Source organism: Bubalus bubalis, chromosome 4, assembly GCF_019923935.1.
Source record: "Bubalus bubalis isolate 160015118507 breed Murrah chromosome 4, NDDB_SH_1, whole genome shotgun sequence".
In the NCBI taxonomy this organism is placed as follows: domain Eukaryota; kingdom Metazoa; phylum Chordata; class Mammalia; order Artiodactyla; family Bovidae; genus Bubalus; species Bubalus bubalis.
Window position 1 is genome coordinate 67832401 of NC_059160.1, and position 25338 is coordinate 67857738.

General features: G+C 38.9%; 1 protein-coding gene across 1 annotated transcript in view; it reads left to right on the forward strand.

Moving 5' to 3' along the window:
* The window catches only part of LOC102393518 (histone H2B type 2-E-like), a 118085-nt gene extending 105486 nt beyond the window's left edge, over positions 1-12599 (forward strand). Inside the window, exons 2-3 of the mRNA XM_044941966.1 lie at positions 5286-5608; positions 12485-12599. Of these exons, the coding sequence (XP_044797901.1) occupies positions 5286-5608; positions 12485-12599 (438 nt within the window). The remainder of the gene's footprint in view (positions 1-5285; positions 5609-12484) is intronic.
* Positions 12600-25338: the final 12739 nt, after the last annotated feature.

Sequence of the window (25338 nt, forward strand, 5' to 3'; positions counted from 1 at the left end):
GCACTGGGATGACCCAGAGGGATGGTATGGGGAGGGAGGAGGGAGGAGGGTTCAGGATGGGGAATGCATGTATACCTGTGATGGATTCATTTCAATATATGGCAGAACCAATACAATATTGTAAAGTTAAAAAATAAAATTAAATTTAAAAAAAATAAATAAAATAAAATAAAGATCTCTACAGTGGAAGATTCTGCTGAAATAAAAACATTCAATTTCAGGATAATAATAAAATGGCCAATGTCTGTTACATTCATTATTATCTGAAGCCATGGATATATCAAAATAAAAACCCATTATTGCCAGTTGTTCAAATGTAAGGATAAAGATTAGAAATGAACAAAGAGAAAAGTGGTATCACAATAGAAAGAATAGCCTTTTAACTGGCCATTTAGATGTATAACTCAGATTTATAAATCAGTCAAAAACTTCAGCTAGGTTCAAAAAAAAACAATAGGAAAATATAAATATTCCTGAAGGAGTAATAGGTAATTTCCTTAGTATTAAAACTAGAATCGCTTATGCAGTGCTCAAATAAACTTTTGCTTACAAGACAAAAAGCAAATTCAAGGCACTCTAGATAAAAATCCAAAGGAGAATACTTCATTTTATCCAAGTATTACAGATATACTAAATAGGTTATTTAAGAATGTGTGTGCATATAAGGCAGAGTATTAATAAGCAACCACTTGATAGTTCATGATGAGGTTGGTACATTTTCCAAAGCAAATATACACAACCAAATTGCCCTCCAAAATCATTTCAAGGCTCTAGATATTGATGAAAATAAGTCAACAAGTTAAAAAAAAAAAAAAAAGAAAAGAAATCTGTGGGAAAAAAGCTTAGTCTGCAGCCTTCTTGCCTAGGTTACTGCAGTCCACCCAGACTCAACTGCTGCAGTAACTTCATGGTATTGCTATGAAGACCAACAGAATTACTTGTTAGAGGGACAAATTTTATTTGGGATAGAAGGTGAGAAAAACCGTGATGTTCAGAATTTTCAAGAAAAGCAGAAAATGCCACAGGAAAGCATGGACAAATTATGCAGCTCCCCATTAGCCTAAAGTTTCTGTTCATACTGGAGTGAAGAGTGAATGAAATCCACCAAATGGGAGATTGTGAAAATGAGACAGTCGCATGAGGTTGGCGTATAAGCTCTCTATATATCTCTATTTGACTAGGAAGTTACATCCACGTACGAGGAAACTGAGAGGGTCCAAGGGAAGGTCAAAGTGAAGGCATACTTGAGACGTGGCTGAATGGTGAAATGCTTTCCAGTCCACAGACAGACATATCAGCAAAGGGAGGAAGCTTTACATGATCACAATGTTTGAGCATAACTTTTGCCTAAATCATTGGCTGAATATTATGCTAAGTAGGCATAGGACACTCCTTAGGATGCTAAGCTAAAAAAAATAATAACAAGAAATAAAAATCTGAACACAGACTTCAGTGACTACTACAGAGAAGATATATTCCAGAGATTAATGGCAGGGAAGTTAAAAAGACTTGCCACAGAAAAACCAAATCAAGTCAAAATATCAAATTTCAATGAAAAAATTACAAGAAATTCACAAGAACAAACAATCAAAGAAAAAACTTCAGGCTACTGTAACTTTAAGTTGGGAAAAAAAAAAAACAGCAGTCAATATAAATGGATTCTGTGTTCAGATATTGGATTTAACAAACAAGGATTTCAAAGAGACTATTATAAATATATTCAAAGATTTGTAGCAACTGTTAAAACATTGAAAAGAAGATATAATGGCACAAAAAGGGAGAATCTCCATAAACAAAACTGAGAAAACAGACTCTAGAATTGAAAAATATAATAACAAATGAAAAATTCACTAGATGGGCTCAAAAAAAACTTAAGAGGGCAGAAGAATCAGTGAACTAAAGAAAGAACAATAGAAATTATGCTATTTGAAAAACAGAGAGAAAAATCAAAGAAAAATGAACAGAGCCTCAGGATGGGAAAATAGCAGGTCTAACAATATTTTTAATGGCAGTATGAATTAATCTACTAAAAATCATTGAGCTGTGCACTTAAAATGAATGTATTCTTGGTATTCAAATTTAACCTCCACAAAGGTGTTTCTTTTTTTTTTTTAAAGTATCCAAACATTTTTGTTGTCTTTTCCTTTAATAATATCTGTATTCAGTTCAGTTCAGTCGCTCAGTCATGTCCGACTCTTTGCAATCCCATGACTCGCAGCACGCCAGGCCTCCCTGTCCAACACCAACTCCCGGAGTTCACTCAGACTCACGTCCATTGAGTCAGTGATGCCATCCAGCCATCTCATCCTCTGTCATCCCCTTCTCATCCTGCCACCAATCCCTCCCAGCAACAGAGTCTTTTCCATGAGTCAACTCTTCGCATGAGGTGGCCAAAGGACTGGAGTTTCAGCTTTAGCATCATTCCTTCCAAAGAAATCCCAGGGCTCATCTCCTTTAGAATAGACTGGTTGGATCTCCTCGCAGTTCAAGGGACTCTCAAGAGTCTTCTCCAACACCACACTTCAAAAGCATCAATTCTTCAGTGCTCAGCCTTCTTCACAGTCCAACTCTCACATCCATACATGACCACTGGAAAAACCATAGCCTTGACTAGATGGACCTTTGTTGGCAAAGTAATGTCTCTGCTTTTGAATATGCTATCTAGGTTGGTCATAACTTTCCTTCCAAGGAGTAAGCCTCTTTTAATTTCATGGCTGCAGTCACCATCTGTAATGATTTTGGAGCCCAGAAAAATAAAGTCTGACACTGTTTCCACTGTTTCCCCATCTATTTGCCATGAAGTGATGGGACCAGATGCCATGATCTTCATTTTCTGAATGTTGATCTTTAAGCCAACTTTTTCACTCTCCACTTTCACTTTGATCAAGAGGCTTTTTAGTTCCTCTTCACTTTCTGCCATAAGGGTGGTGTCATCTGCATATCTGAGGTTATTGATATTTCTCCTGGCAATCTTGATTCCAGCTTGTGCTTCTTCCAGCCCAGCGTTTCTCATGATGTACTCTGCATATAAGTTAAATAAACAGGGTGACAATATACAGCCTTGACGTACTCCTTTTCCTGTTTGGAACCAGTCTGTTGTTCCATGTCCAGTTCTAACTGTGCTTCCTGACCTGCATATAGGTTTCTCAAGAGGCAGATCAGGTGGTCTGGTATTCCCATCTCTTTCAGAATTTTCCACAGTTTATTGTGATTCACACAGTCAAAGGCTTTGGCATAGTCAATAAAGCAGAAATAGATGCTTTTCTGGAACTCTCTTCCTTTTTCAATGATCCAGTGGATGTTGGCAATTTGATCTCTGGTTCTTCTGCCTTTTCAAAAACCAGCTTGAACATCTGGAAGTTCATGGCCCACGTATTGCTGAAACTCCAAGCCAGGCGGCTTGGAGAATTTTGAACATTACTTTCCTAGCATGTGAAATGAGTGCAATTGTATGGTAGTTTGAGCATTCTTTTGTATTGCCTTTCTTAGGGATTGGAATGAATACTGACCTTTTCCAGTCCTGTGGCCACTACTGAGTTTTCCAAATTTGCTGGCATATTGAGTGCAGCACTTTCACAGCATCACCTTTCAAGATTTGAAATAGCTCAACTGGTATTCCATCACCTCCACTACCTTTGTTCGTAGCGATGCTTCCTAAGGCTCACTTGACATCACACTCCAGGACATCTGGCTCTAGGTGAGTGATCACACCATCATGATTATCTTGGTCATGAAGATCTTTTTTGTACAGTTTTTCTGTGTATTCTTGCCACCTCTTCTTAATATCTTTTGCTTCTGTTAGATCCATACCATTTCTCTGCCTTATCGAGCCCATCTTTGCATGAAATGTTCCCTTGGTATCTCTAATTTTCTTGAAGAGATCTCTAGTCTTTCCCATTCTGTTGTTTTCCTCTTTGCATAGATCACTGAGGAAGGCTTTCTTATCTCTTCTTGCTATTCTTTGGAACTCTGCATTCAGATGCTTATATCTTTCCTTTTCTCCTTTGCTTTTCACTTTTCTTCTTTTCACAGCTATTTGTAAGGCCTCCCAAGACAGCCATTTTGCTTTTTTGCATTTCTTTTTCATGGGGATGGTCTTGATCCCTGTCTCCTGAACAATGTCATGAACCTCTGTCCATAGTTTTTCAGGCACTCTATCTATCAGATCTAGGCCCTTAAATCTATTTCTCACTTCCACTGTATAATCATAAGGGATTTGATTTAGGTTGTACCTGAATGGTCTAGTGGTTTTCCCTGCTTTCTTCAATTTCAGTCTGAATTTGGCAATAAGGAGTTCATGATCTGAGCCACAGTCAGCTTCCATTCTTGTTTTTGCTGACTGTATGGAGCTACTCTTATTTTATGCTCAAGAAATATGTGGAGAGAGTGATTAAAAGACATTAGGCAAATTTTAGGCATTGGGCAAGAATATTTCCTTACCTGAAAGAATGAATAAAATATTCTTAACCAACTGCAACATAAACTTGAATTTTCTGTTTTCGTAACTATCTTTACATTAGCATGTGACTATAGAACTTACACCTAACTGGCTTAGAATAAAACTGTCCCCCCAAATTAGGTGTTATATTTAAGACTAGCTATGTTTTTCAGATTAAAAACAGAAGTTAGAACCACTGAGAAGCACTGCCAGTTCTCTTGTCAACCATAAGCATCACCATCCTGACTCCTTGCAACATCTTTCAAACCAATCTCCCTCCATCTGCATTTGTTTTACTCTTTACAAGATATGCTTGATGTCTTGTCAAGTTATGCCTAGCTTTCTAGCCAATGCCACATCATTCTCATTCTTCTTCAAACTCTGCTCACTGAGATCTTCATTTAATCCTTGAAATTACACCTCAGGGCTTTTGCACCATCTTTCTCTGACCAGTATACGATACCGTAACTTTCCTTTAGTTAATACCCATGTATATCTCGCATTTCACCACAAGTATGGACAATTTGGAAATCAGTAATATTTTGCTTCATGAGACAGAATACCTGATTAAAAGCAACTTTTACAAGCCTTGAGTCTATTGTAATATATTATAATAGTGATTTGGGCTTCCCTTGTGGCTCAGCTTGTAAAGAATCCAAGGGGGAGATCTGCGTTCGATCCCTGGATTGGGAAGATCTCCTGGAGAAGGCAAAGGTACCCACTCTAGTATTCTGGCCTAGAGAATTCCATGGATTGCATAGTCCATGGGGTTGCAAAGAGTAGGACACTACTAAGTGACTTTCCCTTTCTAATAGAACCGGCTAAGTCTGCTCCTTCCCCTAAAAAGGGCTCTAAAAAAGCTGTGACCAAGGCCCAGAAGAAGGACGGCAAGAAACGCAAGCGCAGCTGCAAGGAGAACTACTCCATGTACGTGTACAAGGTGCTGAAGCAAGTCCATCCGGACACCGGTATCTCATCCAAGGCCATGGGAATCATGAACTCCTTCGTCAATGACATTTTCGAGTGCATTGCTGGCGAGGCATCATGCCTGACGCATTACAACAAGCATTCGACTATCACATCCAGGGAGATCCAGACTGCCATGAGCTTGCTGCTACCTGGGGAGCTGGTCAAGCACTCTGTGTCCGAGGACACTAAGGCTGTCACCAAGCATACCAGCTCCAAGTAAATATAATATGCCTAGCCGCTGTTAACGGAGAAGGCAATGGCACCCCACTCCAGTACTCTTGCCTGGAAAATCCCATGGATGGAGGGCCTGGTGGGCTGTAGTCTATGGGGTCGCTAAGAGTCAGACACAACTGAGCGACTTCACTTTCACTTTTCACTTTAGCATTACAATTACATCAAGCCTCTAGGTCAAGTTGCTTTGATTCTCTTGGTAACAAGATGGCTCTTGCAACTCAGCTTCAATCCTTCCAAAGGCTGGGGAAAAGGAGGTGTAGGGTTGGGCAGAAAAATTAGCTTTCTTAATAGTAGAAATAAGAATATTTTCTATAGCATGTCCAGAAAACAACTTCTTTCACTTCACTCAACAGAATTCAACAAGCAACCACTCTTGTATTCATAAAATTGAAGGGAGTACAAAGTGAGCTTCTGGCAAAGAACAATATGCATCCTCATGTAACTGAATATTCTGTCATCCAGAACAAAGTCAAGTTCTCTTAGTAAAGATGAGAGGAACAGCTATGAGTTAGCAACTAACTGTGTTTGTCATCATTACTGTTTTCATAGTAATTTGATTTCTGTGTGTCATTTCCACTGAGACTCTAAGCCTCATAAAGTCAGGAACTGGAGATGACTGGCTCACTGCTATTTCCCCCAGGACTTAACAATATAAAAGTGAAATATAAATGATCTCCTAAACATCGTCACTGTGAAAATTCAAATTTCACACAGAAATAAAAACAATAAGCTTAACACAAGGTTGTTTTTTTTGGTTTTTTTTTTTTGTATTAGAGGTGTTCTTCCCAGGGGATAGTTAATAACACCAAGAGACATTTTTGATGATCACAAAAAGAGGGGGAGATACTGTGTGCATTGAGCGGGTAAAGGACAGGAATTTTGCCAAATGTGTTACAATACATATTAATAGATAGCTCCTACACAAAAACTTGTCCCATCTAAACTGTTGTAATTACAGATCTATGCCCACAGTACCAAGGCTAAAAAACTCTTGCTTAAGCCTGTTTCATTAAATTTGTAGTATTCTGGAAAGAATGAAATATAGCTTCAGCAACCACTTTTCCTATTTTACCTCACACCATCTCCCTTTTTATCATTTTTCTGAGAGAAAGAAAAATACATAGAATATATACAATAGAATCAGAGAAGGCAATGGCAACCCACTCCAGTACTCTTGCCTGGAAAATCCCATGGATGGAGGAGCCTGGAAGGCTGCAGTCCATGGGGTTGCTGAGGATTGGACACGACTGAGCAACTTCACTTTCAGTTTTCATTTTCATGCATTGGAGAAGAAAATGGCAACCCACTCGTGTTCTTGTCTGGAGAATCCCAGGGATGGGGGAGCCTGGTGGGCTGCCGTCTATGGGGTCGCACAGAGTCCGACACAACTGAAGTGACTTAGCAGCAGGAGCAGTAGCAGCATACAATAGAATATATACAACATATACATTGTATCACTGCTCCTGATTGAGTTTGAAAAGTTCAGGACCAGCACCCGCAGGATGTGTCAGAAAGGCATTTGTATTCCCTGTTCTCTTGTATGTCTCAGAACCCATCCTTATAATCCAGGATGATTTTGTCTCAAGATCCTTAACTTAATTCCATCTTCAAAGAGCCTTTTTCCAAATGAGATAACATTTATAGATTCCAGGGATTTGATGAAGGTATCTTTTTGAAACTCATTTTTCACCTTACCACATCAATCATTTGATATTTTTCTTTTATTTTGAAGATGAGCTTTTAAAAGATTCCATATCTCAGCCATTTGATCATAGCAAGGCTACTTTTGATTTAAAATATAATCCATATTTACATGTCTATATCTAAATGACCTGTTAGTTACAAAAGTCTCAACCATTTGTTGCTTTGCTATAGAGATATTTTACCCCTCTGTTATAGAACTGACAAATACCTTGCTCATTACCTGTTAACATCATCTGTTTATTCTTTCACAATTAACAGTATTAAACAGAGTATTAAGAGATATCTAGAACATTCTTTCTCAGTACTGAAATCTGCTCTCTTGGTGTTATACACCATGGCGTTTGTGTTATCCTATGAAATGTCCTCTGACATTTTAATCTTTCTTATTGTTAAAAACTGAATTTTTTTGCAAATATTTCCAAATATGTTTCCTTATTAAACTGATTTGCACTATGATTAAATATCTTAATTTCTCAAGGGAATTTCAAAAGGAAGAAATTATCTTTATATGGTGAGATACAGTACACAAATTTATTGTGATCATTTTGAAATGTATAGAAAAAAAATCACTATGTTTTATAATAGGAACTAACAAGAGTTGTAGGTCATTTATATTTCAAAAAGAAACAAATAAACTCATAGAAATGGTTATCAGATTTGTGGTTCCCAGAGGCAGGGTATAGGGAGAGTAGGGATTTGGATAAAGACAGTGGAAAAGTACCTTAAGAAAAATGAATACTAGGGATTTAGTGTACAATGATAGGTGGCAGAGTGGTAAAGAATCCATCTGCCAATGAAAGAGATGCAGGAGATGTGGGTTTGATACCTGGGTCAGGAAGATTCACTGGAGGAGGAAATGGCAACCCACTCCAGTATGCTTGCCTAGGAAATCCCATGGCCGTAGGAGCCTGGCATACTACAGTTCATAGCATCACAAAGAGTCGGACATGACTGAGCACAAAGATAATGAAAAAGTGATAAATACAATTAATATTGCTGTATGTTATAGATAAAAATTAAGAGAGTAAATACTAAGAGTTCTCATTACACATAAAAAGTGTTTCCTATTTCTTTACTTTTGTATCTATATGGATAATGAATATTTAGTAAACTTATTGTGATAGTCATTTCATGATGTAAGTCAAATCATTATGTTTTGCACTTTAAATTTATATAGAGCCATATGTCAATTACATCTCAATAAAACCAAAAGAAATATATCTACACTTTTTAATTTAATTTTCATTGTATATCTAATAAAATATATATTAACAAGCATATATAAGGATTGATAAAGAACTTGCCTCCACCATCCTAGGTTCTGTGACTAGGATCTATCTATTGAATTGACAAAAGACAGATTAACAAGAGAAAAGCATAGAAATTTTATTATTTTTCCGTACACGTAAGAGCATTCATAGGAAAAAGTGAAAATCCAAAGAAGCAGTTAGGATTGAGAGAGCTTATAGGCTTCTTAACAAAGAATAAGTTTGAAGAGAAGAGACAAGACAAAGGAAAAGAGTACTAAGTCTCCAGGGGTGATAACCTACAAGAAAGTAACTTGGAAATATGGGGGAAACTAAGGAAGAATCTGTGGTGCTGGAGTGTCAGGAGTTGTGTTAGGCATTACTGACAACCCCCAACCCCCTCTCTTCATCTCGCAGGCACGGTCCCGGGATGAAGGAGTTGGGCCTTGTGATTCTGACTTGTTCTTTCCTTTTTTTGGTTGAGTTGGCTGGAAAGAATGTTAAGGTGCTTGAGAGAAGCATGAGAAAGCACAAAGCCTTCTGCAGTTGTGCCCAGAAAATAATCTATAAAATAACCATTGACATTTGTTCAAGGATCTTTACAAAGATCCTTGATGAGCACATAGGCCGCAGCTTGAGGCCATGGGGAGGATTGTTGTCTGAGACCTATTTGTGAGGGAAATATTTATGGCAAAAGAAGTTTGCTGAGTTTAGGGTTTAGGAATAATTAAGAATAGCTAGAAGCCTTTTTAGGAGATAGTGATCTTAAGATGCTAGGGGCAAACAGGATTTAGAAAGATAAGAAATAAACTGAGGAATGTGGCATGAGTAATCACAAGTTAAGTATAGAACACATAGGAGAAAGTAGATAATAGTAAAGCAGATTCTGAGAGAATCGCTGAAGCAGGAACTCTGTTTGAAGGACAACAATGATATCTGAAGACAATAAATCTGGGTGGGGAAAACTAAAAATATCAAACCTCTGACCTAATGCTTTTGTCAAAGTATAAAAGAAAACCTGAAGCTTGAAATAAACATGTAGTTCTGTACTATGAGTCAGAGGCTACATCATCCATCCACTGACACCACTCACCCCTTCAGGCTGATTCTCTGGCTGCTGGAGCTGGCACTGGAGAAGACTCTTGTGAGTCCCTTGGACTGCAAGGAGATCCAACCAGTCCATCCTAAAGGAGATAAGTCCTAGGTGTTCATTGGAAGGACTGATATTGAAACTGAAACTCCAATACTTTGGCCACCTCATGCAAAGAGTTGATCATTGGAAAAGACCCTGATGCTGGGAGGGATTGGGGGCAGGAGGAGAAGGGGATGACAGAGGATGAGATGGCTGGATGGCATCACGGACTCGATGCACATGAGTTTGGGTGAACTCTGGGAGTTGGTGATGGACAGGGAGGCCTGGCATGCCGCGATTCATGGGGTCACAAAGAATCAGACACAACTGAGTGACTGAACTGAACTAAAGGAAGACCCAGGTTAGTTTAGTAGGTCTGTTTGCACAGATTCATCTCAAGCTCAATTCCCAGTCTCCACTGATAAAAATGTCCTTTTCTCCCCAGTGCAGGGAAAGCATATTTCTCATAGGAAATTTTATTCCTTGCTTTTAAGTAGAAAGGGGAGATCAGCTTTCCTGCAGCTACTGTTTTTCAAGTGTCTTCAGCTCATAACTATTAATATTGTAAGTGGCATGTCAAGAGGCAGGTTTATAAAGTGGGTAGAGATACCTGGGTTGGGAAGATGCCCTAGAGAAGGAAATAGAAACCCACTCCCATATTCTTGCCTGGGCAATTCTGCCAACAGAGGATTGGGCAACAGTCTATGGGGTCATGAAGAGTGAGACACAACTGAAGCGACTGAGTACCATACATACACCAAAAAGTGGGTAGAGAAAGAATAAGTGGTCTCAGTTTTGTATTTAGCAGTCTTGGCAGTCCTCTTATTTCCTAGAGATACAGTATCAGTCTCCTTAATGGGCTGCAGTTTCAACAGAAGTCATTGTAGTGTGGGAGCCTGTCTAACACCACAATGTCTATCTGACGTGAGAAATATACTACAGGACATATGTAAAAATAAAAGGTTGTACTAAAATATCACAGCAATTATTTGCTTGGCAACAAAGGTGAAAATATTTGTCAAAATTAGATAAGCCAAGAACAGAGGCAGTGGACAGGTTGTAGAGGTTGCAACAGCAGACAAACTAGGAATTTGTTGGCAGCAATAGCAGCTGCCTTGAAAAATTTACATAGTTGTGTTTTTGCTTTCAGGAGATGGATGGACAATATTAAGGCTTTTTGGTGTGAGTTTTGAGTGTCCTAAGATAATGGGAAATAAGATGGGGAAACAGTGGAAACAGTGTTAGACTTTATTTTTCTGGGCTCCAAAATCACTGAAGATGGTGATTGCAGCCATGAAATTAAAAGACGCTTACTCCTTGGAAGGAAAGTTATGACCAACCTAGATAGCATATTCAAAAGCAGAGACATTACTTTGCCAACAAAGGTCCGTCTAGTCAAGGCTATTGGAGAAGGCAATGGCACCCCACTCCAGTATTCTTGCCTGGAAAATCCCATGGACGGAGGAGCCTGGTGGGCTGCAGTCCATGGGGTCGCTAAGAGTTGGACACGACTGAGCGACTTCACTTCCACTTATCACTTTCATGCATTGGAGAAGGAAATGGCAGCCCACTCCAGTGTTCTTGCCTGGAGAATCCCAGGGATGGCAGAGCCTGGTGGGCTGCCTTCTATGGGGTTGCACAGAGTCAGACACGGGTGGAGCAGTTTAGCAGCAGCAGCAGTCAAGGCTAAGTTTTTCCAGTGTTCATGTATGGATGTGAGACTTGGACTATGAAGAAAGTTGAGCGCCTAAGAATTGATTCTTTTGAACTGTGGTGTTGGAGAAGACTCTTGAGAGTCCCTTGGACTGCAAGGAGATCCAACCAGTCCATTCTGAAGATCAGCCCTGGGATTTCTTTGGAAGGAATGATGCTAAAGCTGAAACTCCAGTACTTTGGCCACCTCATGTGAAGAGTTGACTCATTGGAAAAGACTCTGATGCTGGGAGGGATTGGGGGCAGGAGGAGAAGGGGACGACAGAGGATGGCATCACTGACTCGATGGGCATGAGTCTGAGTGAACTCCGGGAGATGGTGACTGCCAGGGAGGCCTGGCGTGCTGCGATTCATGGGGTCGCAAAGAATCGGACACGACTGAGTGACTGAACTGAACTGAAGATAACCTGTCTTCTAAGTAGGTAAGTTATCTGTATCCATTGAAGTCTATATTTAGTGGCTTGATAGCCTTGTTCTGCTAGTGTCTTTAAGAGAATGAGTGACTATATAGAAACACCTTACTTACTTTTGTTACAAAGTAAAGGCCGTTAACACAGCAAATGATGGTAGAAACTTGGGTAAAGCCTAGAGTTTAAGCCAACTTTAAGGATTTGGGAAACTATTGAGGGAGATTCGGAATAGCTCAAAGGTATTTGAATTCACATCAGTTGTCTTCCTCAAAGTGTAAATGCAAAGAGAAATTGTGCAATGGAATTAGAGAGCTGTGCAGGAGTCAGTGGCTGTAAATCAAGCTAAGTTAGCAGGAATTGTGATAAGAATAGTAGTTGGATTGAGGAGTACACTAGATAAGGAATTACAAAAGCAGTTATATCTCTCACATTTTGTAAAAATCAATAATTTGATTCCCATCTGAATCAAATATCCCTTCTTTCCTTACTGACAAGATTGAGGCATAGCAGAATGAAGTAAACATAAGAACACCCAACTTTATTATAGATTCAATTCTTTTTTTTTTTTTTTTTTCCCTTTGCTTCTTGAGAAAGAGCGTGTTGGGCTACTGTTGGGACAACTTCTTTCCTTTTTCAGAAAATGTGTAGGGGCACTGATTGCACTCAAGAGCAATCCAACTTCCTTTGCATGTGAGAACCAGAGACTAATTAGGATATCTTTTAAGGCTGCTGTCCATCTCGGAGGACTTTAAATTGATATAGGTCTTCATCAGGGAAAGTAGAAAATTGTGATTTGGTCTGAGGGTATGGAAATACAAACACTTTTCTCATTAGATTTTACAGTGGCATTAAATCTACATAATATGCCTCTACCTAAAATATTTGCTGATGAGGAATCAGAAACTAGAAAGATATGATGGGTGGTTAGAGGGCCTAAGGACTTTGCAGTCTGAGATTTGGCAATAAAACAGGTTGCCCAGAGACTCTGACAGCTTGAACAGAATTAGATATGATGGACAAATATAAATCCTCTATGTAAATGGTAGAGAGAGTTGCACTGGTATCAGTCAAAATGTACAGTTTCTAATATTCTATTGTATGTTGTGTGTTGTTGTGTTAAGTCACTTCAGTAGTATCCAACTCTTTGTGACCCTATGGATGATAGGTCACCATCTCCTCTGTCCATGGGATTCTCTAGGCAAGAATACTGGAGTGGGTTGCCATTTCCTTCTCCATGGGATCTTCACAACCCTAGGGATTGAACCCATGTCTTCTACATCTCCTGTACTGCCAGGTGGGTTCTTTACCACTAGTGCCACCTGGGAAGCCCAATGTTCTATTGAGTTAGCCAAAAAGTTCATTCAGGGTTTCCACATTATGGAAAAATCCCAAACAATATTTTTGGCCAACCCAATATTTTAAGTTATGATGGGTTCTGAGGCACAACTGGGTACTGACTAACCCCATCAATCTATGGAAAATTATCCCACAGAAGGGAAGAAAAAGACCCTCTGAGGCTGCTGGGGTCTTGGGATACTGTATTTAAGCTTACTTTTGTCTTATATGCAGAACAATTGCCTTTCCAATGTTCTGCTCTTTTACAATATCTGCAAATATCTTGAGATGGATAGGGAAGGCTCCAGAGTTGGCAAGAAAAATGAGTGGATATTAAGTTACCCTTAGATTCATACTTCTGTTTTTTAAAGATTCAATTTGCAAGGCAAGGATTGTTGATTTCAATTTCTTTTTTCTGCTGCTTTCCTGAAAGCTATTTTCAAAGAATTAAATAGCAACTTGAATGATAACACTGAGAGATTGTCCTGCACAGCCAACCACACCATTCTGGATTTGTCTTATATTAGGGAGAAGATTTCTTACTAAGGAGGAAATAAAAAGATGTATATGTTTTGGCACTTCAGGATTTAATGCAGTGTGCCTTTGACCTTGGGATGCCCCTTCTTTCTGAGTGCACAAATCAATATAAGACCTTAAATATCAGCCTCCAGATGATCACTGGAGGAGGACTTGGGGAAGTTTAAAACATTTGTTTTCTCTGTTAGGTTAGGGGAATTTCTCTTGTTGGGGGCGGGGTGGGGGGGGCTGTCTGGATGGTCTTATAACTAGAGCTTAAGCATGGGTGGAAAGAACATTTCTTAGTAGATAGTTGAAGCCCTTATGATTGGGGCTGTGAATGACCACCAAACCTTCTACCTCTAAATCTGGTAGAATCTTTCAAAAGCCAAAGTAAAGGGCTTCTTATTTTAAAAGATCTGGTGCTGGGCTTCTCTGGTGGCTCAGTGGTAACGAATCTGCCTGCCAATGCAGGGGACATGGGTTTGATCATTGACCCAACAGATCCCACATGCTGTGGAGCAACTAAACGCTGTGTGACACAACTACTGAGCCTGTGCTCTATAGCCTGGGAGTTGCAACAACTGAGTCCACGTGCTGCAACTACTGAAGCCAGAACACCCTAGAGCTAATGCTCCACAACAACAAAGACAACACATTGAGAAGTTCACACAGCACAACTAGAGAAAAGCCTGTAGTGCAATGAAGACACAGCCAAAAATAAATAAATAAAATAATTAAACAAATAAATAAATAAAGATCTGGTGATGTCCAAAGACATGTATTCATTGTGGTGCAGTCCCGGAATACATCCACAAGGGACAATGCATAAAAACGCTAAATCAGTTCAGTTCAGTAGCTCAGTCGTGCCCAGCTCTTTGCAACCCCATGGACTGCAGCACGCCAGGCTCCCTGTCCATCACCAAATCCCGGGGCTTACTCAAACTCATGTCCATCAAGTCAGTGATGCCATCCAACCATCTGATCCTCTGTCATCCCCTTCTCCTGCCCCCAATCCCTCCCAGCATCAGGGTCTTTTCCAAAGAGTCATTTCTTCGCATCAGGTGGCCAAAGTTTCAGCTTCAGCATCAGTCCTTCCAATGACTATTCAGGACTGACTTCCTTTAGGATGGACTGGTTGGATCTCCTTGCAGTCCAAGGGACTCTCAAGAGTCTTCTCCAACACCACAGTTCAAAAGCATCAATTCTTCAGTGCTCAGCTTTCTTTATGGTCCAACTCTCACATCCATACCGAAGAAGGCAATGGCACCCCACTCCAGCACTCTTGCCTGGAAAATCCCATGGATGGCAGAGCCTGGTAGTCTGCAGTCCATGGGGTTGCTGAGAGTTGGACACGACTGAGTGACTTCACTTTCACGCATTGGAGAAGGAAAAGGCAACCCACTCCAGTGTTCTTGCCTGGACAATCTCAGAGACGGGGAGTGGCTGGTGGGCTTCCATATATGGGGTCGCACAGAGTCAGCCACAACTGAAGTGACTTAGCAGCAGCAGCAGCACATCCATACATGACTAATGGAAAAACCATAGCTTTGACTAGATGGACCTTTGTTGGCAAAGTAATGTCTCTGCTTTTTAATATGCTGTCTAGGTTGGTCATAGCTTTTCTTCCAAGGAGTGTCTTCTAATTTCATGGCTGCAGTCACCATCTGCAGTGATTTTGGAGCCTAAGAAAATAAATTCTATCATTGTTTCCCCATCTATTTGCCATAAAGTGATGGGACCAGTTGCCATGATCTTAGTTTTCTGAATGTTGAGCTTTAAGAAAGGCTAAACAGAAACCCAGAAAGCAGGTAAAATAATAAGGGACATCAAAATGAGTCCTATTGTTTGACCCTGGGGCCTTCGTCTAGTTATTTCTTGGCCATCAGTATTTACATAAGTAACCTGTATACCCAGTCCTGGAAATCAGGCCGGATTATTTTCTTTAATTTTTGCAGGATAGAGAAGAATGAGGTCAGTTGCAATTTTCTGGGCAAATTGAAGGAGTTGCAGAAATTGAAGGAGCTGCAGGAATTAAAGAGATTTTTTAGGAGGCTTGGTTGGATTTGGGAGGGGGGTTTGAGCCATGGGTCATAAGATCCAAAAGATCTTCTGGAAGTAAAGGGACAGGGACTTAGTGATAAATGAGGGTACTGAAGCATGGAAAGGAGTAATTCGCTGTGGGTGTGGAATTCTGTTCTCATTTCTATTCTCATTTTACCTGTTAAAAGTGTCCATAAAGCTAGTCATAATATTCTTTGGTGTCTTTTTTTCAATTTGACCATTCCAAATGTACCAACAGGACATTTATTTAGGATGAGAGCTCTGTAACATTTTTTTTCCAAATATAAATGTTGCTGTCAAATAAAAAGATAAATCATCTGACCATTGACAAGTAGACTATTTAAAGGTATACCTGCTTTTAATTGTCTTTAAATCCAACAAGGCTTTCTATAAAAAGACCTAGAGATAAATTTCATCTCAATTTTTTTTTATTATGGATTAAGAATGATACCCCCAAAGTGGGTACAGCCCATGATTCAAAAAGTCACTTATAAAGATATTTTAAGATACTGCAAAGCTACAGTAATCAAAACAGTATGGTATGGACAAAAAATAGACACACAGATCAATGGAAAACCACAGAGAGCTAAGAAAAAAAGCTAACTTATGGTCAATTAATATACAAAAATGGAATAATAAATAACAACAACAAAGAATACAGTCTCTTTAATAAGTGGTACTGGGAAAAATGGACAGCTACATGCCAGAGTCCAGTTCCAGCAGCCAGGGATTCAACCCGAAGGGAGGGAAGGTGTCGGCGAGTAACGACGCAGCCTCTCAATCTTCTTGGACTGCGCATTTATTTCAATTTTAAGATTTTCTTTTATACTTTTACAAAAGCATTAGGTCAGAGGTTTGACATTTTCAGTTCCCCCTCACCCAGATTTATTATCTCCATAAATCATTGTTACCCTTCAAACAGAGTTCCTGCTTCAGCAATTCTCTGGGAATCAGCTTTACCATCTATTATCTACTTCCTCTTATGTGTCCTATAGTTAACTTGTGATTACATTGTAACTTATGCTATATTCCTCAGTTTATTTCTTATCTTTCTAAATCCTGTTTGTCCCTGGCATCCTGAGCTTACTATCTCTTAAAAAGGCTTGTAGCTATTAGTATCTCTAAAATTCCTAACCCCTATAAGCTATAGTAAAATATGCTAACATTACAACATTCCTTAAATCTTTAACTTCTAACTATTTAAATTATTTCTAAGCCCTAAATTCAGTAAACTCCTTTGCCATAAACATTTTCCTCACAAATAGGCTTCAGATATCAATGCCTCCCATGGCCCCAAGCTGAGGGCAATGTGCTCATCCTGGAACACTCCTTTGTAAAAGTTCTTGAACAAATGTTAATGATTAACTTTATGAATTATTCTCTGAGCACAGCTGCAGAAGGCTTTGTGCTTTCTCATGCTCCTCTCAAGAACAATAAGCACCTTAATATTCCTTTCAGTCAACTCAGCCAAGGAGAGGAAAAGACAAGTCAGAATCACAAGGCCTAACTCCTTCATCCCAGGTCCGTGCCTGCAGGACAAAGAGAGGGGGTTGGGGCCATGCCTCCATTTTGTCAGTAATGCCGAACGCGGCTCCTGACAGCTACATACAAAAGGATGAAATTAGAACCTTTCATCATACTATATACAAAATAAACTCAAAATAGATTAAAGACTTACATGTAAAGCTGGAAACCATAAAACTCCTAGAAGATAACAGAGACGAAACACTCTGTGACATAAACCATAGCAATATTTATTTGGATCTGTCTCCTAGAGCAAAGGAGAAAAAAAAGAAAACAGAAAAAAAAACAGAAATAAACAATCTAATTAAACTTAGATTGTAAAAACTTAAAACGTTTTTACACAGCAAATGAAAGCATTGACAAAATGAAAAGACAACCTACTGAATGAAACAAGATATTTGCAAATGACAAGACAGATAAAAGGGTTAATATTCATCATATAGAAACAGTCCATACAATCAATATAAAAAAAATCCTTTTGAAAAACAGGCAAAAGACATGAAAAAACATTTTTCCAAAGACATATAGATGGCAAACAAATATATGAAAAAATGTTCAGTATTACTAATTATCAGAGAAATATAAATCAGAACTATATTGAAATGTCATCTCATACATATAAGAATGACCATCATCAGAAAAGACCACAAATGGCAAATGTTCGCAAGGATATGGAGAAAAGGTGTATAGGTGAGAATGTAAATTAGTCCAGCTACTGTGGAAAATAGTGTCCAGATTCCTCACAAAACTAAAAATATAATTACCACATGACTTAGCAGTTCCACTACTGGGTATATATTAGAAGAAAATAAAACCACTAATTTGAAAAGATATGTACCCCAATATTCATAGGTAATTAATTATAATTGCCAAGATAAGGAAGCAACCTATGTGTGCATTAATTGATAAATGGATAAAGAAGATGTGGTGTATATGCAATGGAATGCTATTCAGTCCTAAAAATATAATGAAATTTTGCTATTTGCAACAATATGCTGCTGCTAAGTCACTTCAGTCATGTCCGACTCTGTACGACCCCATAGAAGGCAGCCCGCCAGGCTTCCCCATCCCTGGGATTCTCCAGGTGAGAACACTGGAGTGGGTTGCCATTTCCTTCTCCAATGCCTGCAAGTGAAAAGTGAAAATGAAGTCGCTCAGTCATGTCTGACTCTTAGCGACCCCATGGACTGCAGCCTACCAGGCTCCTCTGCCCATGGGATTTTCCAGGCAAGAGTACTGGAGTGGGGTGCCATTGCCTTCTCCATCGCAACAATATAGATGGACCTAAATGGCATCATGCATCATGCTTAGTGAAGTTAGACAAATACTATATGTTATCACTTATATGTGGAGATCTAAAAACTAAAACAAGCAAATATATGCAACAAAATAGAAGCAGACCCAAAGATATAAAGAACAAATTAGTGGTTACCAATTCTGAGAGGGAAGTGGGGAGAGGCAATATAAGTTTAGGGCATTAAGAGATACAAACAATTATGTATAAAATACATAAGCTACAAGGATCTATTGTTCAGCACAGGGGACATAGCCAATATTTTAAATAACTATAAATGGAATAAAAGTTATACAATTTTGAAACATACCATGAAACTATTATGATATTGTAATAAACTATATCTCAATCAAAAATAAGCAAAGACCTTTGTCATCACAAATGGTAAGAACAGTTTTTAAGAAAACTTGTAACACCAGTCACCCACAAAAGTATACACCTCCAGTCACAGACCTGATAATGTTATATTAGGCAGCCAATACTGATACATGACTTTTTACCACTAAAAAGACAATAAGGGTAGAGATAACAAATGCCCTTTAAAGGTTGAGACCCCTTTTTATGGCATATTCCCCTAGAACAAGTTCAGGCAAAGCCAGGCACTTAAAGTGCTGTAAGCACCCTCTGTGTCATGGGTTCCTGATCTGATTGCTAGCTACCTGATGCAGGCCCAATACCTATACCTTCTGGCTGCAGAAGGCAGATTACAAGGCACACTTTCACAACACTGAACAAGGTGAATGGAGAATCTCACACAGCATTTTTATTAGTGAACCACAGCAAAACTTGTCCAAACAGACTCCAATCCAGCAAGAACGATAAACTCACTGGTCAGTGAGACCACCTCAAACAACAAGTTTGTAAGACCCATGCCTGTGTTCTACCCTATGTTTATCCTCCTTATGAAAACAACACAAAATTTAGAGACAAAGGGAAACAACGCCCATTTCTGGGAGGGAAGAGATCAATTAAAACAAAGAATACAAAGTGACACAACTTTTGCTGGCTACTTCAGGTGTGCCTCAGATCTCAGCTACAGCCTGAAGTGAGTAGGGAATTCCAGCTAAGGATATCCAATGCTCATCATCATTATGGTAGGAGATGAACTTCCTTAGGTCCTGGGTCCTATGGATTGAAATTACAAATGAAATATTAACAGGAGGAAAATACACATTGTATTTAATATTATTGCATGCATGCAAGAGCTTTTATAGGAAAAATGAAGACTCAAAGAAGCAGTTAGAGCCAAGAGCTTATATACTTTTTTAACAAAGAATGATAAAATTGTGAAGTAACAATACAAAAGAAAAAGAGGTTACACTTCTAGGTGAGATAAATTCTGAGAAAGTGACCAAGAAATATTTGGGGAAAACTAATGCTAGATAAAGTATTTTAGTAGGTTTGTTTGTATACATCCATTTCAGCATTGACCTCCCATCTCCAGTGATAGGACTGTCCTTGTCATACTAGTGCAGGAAGAGGAACTTTCTCATGGAAAATTGTATGACCTACTTTAAAGTAGAAAAAAGGAGGTCAGAGAGTCCTTCTGCATCTGTTGTTTTTTAAAGTATCTTCAGCTCAAAATTGTCAATATGCCAAAGTGGCTTATTTTGGAGTGGCATATTCTGAACCCCTTTACACAGATACATAATCTGGCAACTTCTGCAGATTTGTCTGGGGTGAGTAACTTGAAGCATCAATTTAAGTTGCATTGACAAGATAGCACCTAAAGAGGCAAAAAAGTTTTTTTGCTTTGTTTGTTAGCTTCCAAGCAGATATTTTTATATGAAAGGGTACATTTTTAAAGAACTGCGAGGGAGTTATGTGCAAAAATTCTGTTCGTGTACAACAGCATTTGTTCTAATACCTCCTACACATCACTTTTAAAATGTACCCCTTTCTGTCTTATAGATTGTTGTCTTGAGAGGCACTGTGACTTGGTAGGAAATGGGTATTCTTAGAACAAAAAATCCTGTTACCAGCAAAAACTCTTAACAAAAATGGTAACTTTAAAATGACTGATGATAGATATAGACAATAGATTCATAGATGATAAGAAGATAACCTTTACACTTTCAGGCTTATTTTGAAACAAACAAAAACCCTAAAACTAAATGAAGATGTCAAAACAACATTAATCATAATGCAATTTTCTGTTCACAATTTCTGTTTTCCTAAATCCCTTTATGATAGTGTATTGGAATGAAGTCTGATATATAGTGTATAAAAATACCAGTACAATAAGCTGAACAGTTGCCTTTGACCAAGAAAAAAGAACTATTTATATTAGTATATGCCCAAGCACTCCTTTTTACAAAAGAATAATAATGTCAGGAACTATAGGGCTGGCCAAAAGCAAAGGACATTTGACAGTTAAATCCAAGAAGGAGGCAGGAAATGAAGACAAACAAGAGGAAATGATTATTTGATTGTGGCTGAAAAACTAAAAGCACACAAAGCCATGCAGATTAGCAAATCAAAAGTGCCAGCATTCCTTCTGAGCTGTAATTTCCTGAGAACAAAAAAGCATTAACTGGGTAATCTCAATTCACAATGCTTACTAATTGCCAGTGATAAAAGTGAGGCCCCTGCTTCTAATTCCCAAACCTCCCACCATATTTCTGTGAATACCATTTATGAATTTGCTCAATCTATTTCCACTATGATAAAGGCACTCCTGGAAGTAGCCTAGGTGTTTTGTTTGCATGAATATTAAAAAAAATAGATCTAAGCAAAACAAGGAACAAATAAATTAGAAAACTTTTCAAAAGACTTCTTTATAGTTTAAGTTGTTGGTCAGTCATTTTAAATTATGCACCCATGAAGAGATGTTCTTTTTAAAAAGAAAAGCTGTATGATATAACACCTCATAAAATGCCACTATATGGTAAAATCAATGTTTAATATTTCGGTAAACAAAAACACTCCATAGGCTTCATGACATTTAAAAACAACTAAATCAGGGAAAGCAAGTAAATTTTCATATGCAGCTTTCCTACTATGTTTCAGGATTCTATACTTATTACTTGCTCACTTTAAATAAAGAGTACACCTTTTCTAACTTAATAAATATACTTGTTTTTGGTAAAGACTGGAACTATGTGAAGCAAAACTAACAAAAATGACAATTTTTAAGGCCTTAATATATAGGTAATGCCAAAGAATGTTCAAATTACCACACAATTGCACTCATCTCACATGCTAGCAAAGTAATGTTACAGCCATGTGTTCCGGGAAGCAAACTCACTCAGAAGGACAATGCAGATAGTGGAGTGCAGTTTATTACACCCGCAGGCCCAAGGCAGAGTCTCCTTTTAGCCAAGGACCCCGGCCAGCATTTGTGAAAATTTTGTATACCCCATGGGTACGTGTCCAAACCCACCACCCCAAATTCCTTGAGACTTACATAAACAAAGGAAGGGTAAATACAATCACAATAACCTCATCATTCATGTGTTATGTGTTCAGGCAGTTAATAATCAATAAGCCCACGGTTACATTCCAAACAGTTAATAATTGATAAGCCTGTGGTTACATTCCAATAGATATAGAAAAAATTTATGACCTGTCCAGAGGCAGGGGTGATTAGAGTTTGTTTTCTCTTAGGCAATGAGTAACCTGGATGTGATCTTCAAGATTCCCCTGTCCAGAGAGGGTCTTATCCTTCTGTTGTAGTTTCCAGAGGCACTAAGCACAGAGTTCAGAGTCCATTGGAGAGGTGGCCGAGCATGATCAGCATGAATAAGCCTAAGATGGAGTCCAGGCCCTATGAATTCCTTCTTCAGTAACGCTCAAAATTCTCCAAGGCAGGCTTCAACAGTACCTGAACCATGAACTTCCAGAGGTTCAAGCTGGATTTAGAAAAGGCACAGGAACCAGAGATCAAATTGCCAACATCTGCTGGATTATAGAAAAAGCAAGAGAGTTCCAGAAAAACATCTACTTCTATTTATTGACTATGCCAAACCATTGACTATGCAAATCACAACAAACTGTGGAAAATTCTTAAAGAGATGGGAATACCAGACCACCTGACCTGCCTCCTGAGAAATCTGTATGTACGTCAAGAAGCAACAGTTAGAATTGGACATGGAACAACATACTGTTTCCAAATCGGGAAAGGACTATGTCAAGGCTGTACATTGTCACCCTGCTTATTTAACTTCTATGCAGAGTACATCATGAGAAATGCTGGGCTGCATGAAGCACAAACTGGAATCAAGATTGCTGTGAGACATATCAATAACCTCAGATATGCAGATGACACCACCCTTATGGCAGAAAGCGAAGAAGAATTAAAGAGCCTCTTGATGAAAGTGAAAGAGGAGAGTGAAAAAGTTGGTTTAAAGCTCAACATTCAGAAAACTAAGATCATAGCATCTGGTCTCATCACTTCATGGCAAATAGATGGGGAAACAATGGAAACAGTGACGTGACAAACTTTATTTTCTTGGGCTCCAAAATCACTGCAGATGGTGATTGTAGCTATGAAATTAAAAGATGCTTGCTCCTTGCAAGAAAAGCTATGACAACCTAGACAGCATATTAAAAAGAAGAGACATTACTTTCTCAACAAAGGTCTGTCTGGTCATGGCTATGGTTTACCAGTAGTCTTGTATGGATGTGAGAGTTAAACTATAAAGAAAGCCGAGTGTTGAAGAGCTAATTCTTTTGACCTGTGGTGTTGGAGAAGACTCTTGAGAGTCTCTTGGACTGTAAGGAGATCTAACCAGTCTATCCTAAAGGAAATCAGTCCTGAATAGTCATTGGAAGGACTGATGCTGAAGCTGAAACTCCAGTGCTTTGGCCACCTGATGAGAAGAACTGACTCATTGGAAAGGCCCTGATGCTGGGAAAGATTGAAGGCAGGAGGAAAAGGGGATGACAGAGGATGAGATGGTTGAACGGCATCACTGACTCAATGGACATGAGTTTGACTAAGCCCCAGGAGTTGTTGATGGATAGGGAAGGCTGGCGTGCTGCAGTCCATGGAGTCACAAAGAGTCAGACATGACTGAGTGACTGAATTGAACTGAATATATACTTTAAATCTCTTTTTTATGGTTGCTACTTCTAAGTTATTAATAGTAAATATTTTACAATCAGTTTTGCTGTCAATTCAGTGAAATCTATACTCTAATGTAAGGAAAAATTCACTTCTTTTTCTCCTCTCTCTTTTGGAATATTTCCAATCCAGTGCAACCATAATCTCTGTTATGGGTTAAACTGTGTCCACCCCTAAATATGGTGAAGTCCTAATTCCCAAGACTGTGAATGTGACCTTCTTTGGAAATAGGGTCTCTATACATGTAAACATATAAAGATGAGATCATTAGAGAGGGTCCTAACCCAGAATGACTGGTTTCCTTATAAGAAAAGGAAGACACAGACAGGGAGAATATCATGTAATAACAGGGGCAAAAACTGAAGTGATGACTAAACATGCCAACTCATGCCAAGGATTGCTGGTAAACACCAAAAGTTGGGAACTGATTGGGCAAGGAAAGATATTCTCCTGGAGCTCTAGAGAGAACACAGCCTTACAGGTACTTTAATTTTCAATTCCGAGCCTCCAAAACTGTGAGAAGATTAATTTCTGACTTTTTAAGCTACCTAATTGTGGTTATTGCAATTCTAGGAAACTAGGAAGTAATATCATTTCTCATTTCCATTCCTGACCAGAGGTCCTGTTACTAAGTCCAAGCTCATTCTGCTCGCTGCAAAACAGGCCAATGAATCTGAGAGTCGAGGTGTTGAGGCAAGGAAGAGACTTTAATTGGAGAGCTGGCAGACTGAGAAGATAGCAGCCTAGAACTTCAAAATAACTATTTTATTGAGGTCTGCATGCCAGGTTCTTTTACAGATCAGAAAGAAAGAAAGGAGCCTTGAGGAGCTAAAGTCAAAAGGCAGAATACAGAGGGAGAGGCAGTGGGGAAGTAAAGTGAAAGGGTTTTCAGTCTTGCAAAACATCTCCAAGGAAATGGTCAGCCTTTGCAAAGGGTTTGTTAATCACTTCTATTCACAGGTGGGCAGGGACAAACTCTCTCTTCCTGAGCTGAAGAAAGGGACTTTAGTTTACAGTCAAGCAGAGGGGCAGAGTCCTCCAGGCAAGTCATTAAGTATGAATACAATAACAAGAGCACTAAAAAGCAAATCAAAGAAATGGTTTCCAGCATGGAGTCAGAGTTGGCTTCTCCCTGCAACAGGCCCATTTCTCAGGTTTAGAGAGAGAAAATGTTCCTTATGTCAGATATGCTTGTGCCTCAGCTGGGGCCTTTATATTAGACTGACAAAAGAGACTAAGAAAAACAAAAGAAAGAAGTTTATTAGCATGTGCACTACACATGAGAGTGCATACTCATGGGAGAACCCACAGATGAGTAACTCAAAGAAGCGGTTAGAATTTGGAATCTAGGTATTAGGTAGTTAGAATAAGAAAAAGGAGTCCAAAGGGTGGTGGCTGAAAGACAGAAAAGGAAAAGCACACAAAAACGGAAAAAAAGAAAAGCCAGGGACTAAAATGAGAACCTCAGGTGAAACAAACACACCCCTTCCTGACTAGCCCAATTTGCATAGATCAGGCTCCAGACAGGGGAAGACAAAAACATATAAAAACAGGAAGCCAAGACAGATTGCTTCCATAAGACTCTTATCCTTCTCCATCAGAAGGAAGAGAGACTGAAAACCACAATCACAGAAAGCTAACCAATCTGATCATATGGACCACAACCTTGTCTAACTCAATGAACAATGAGCCA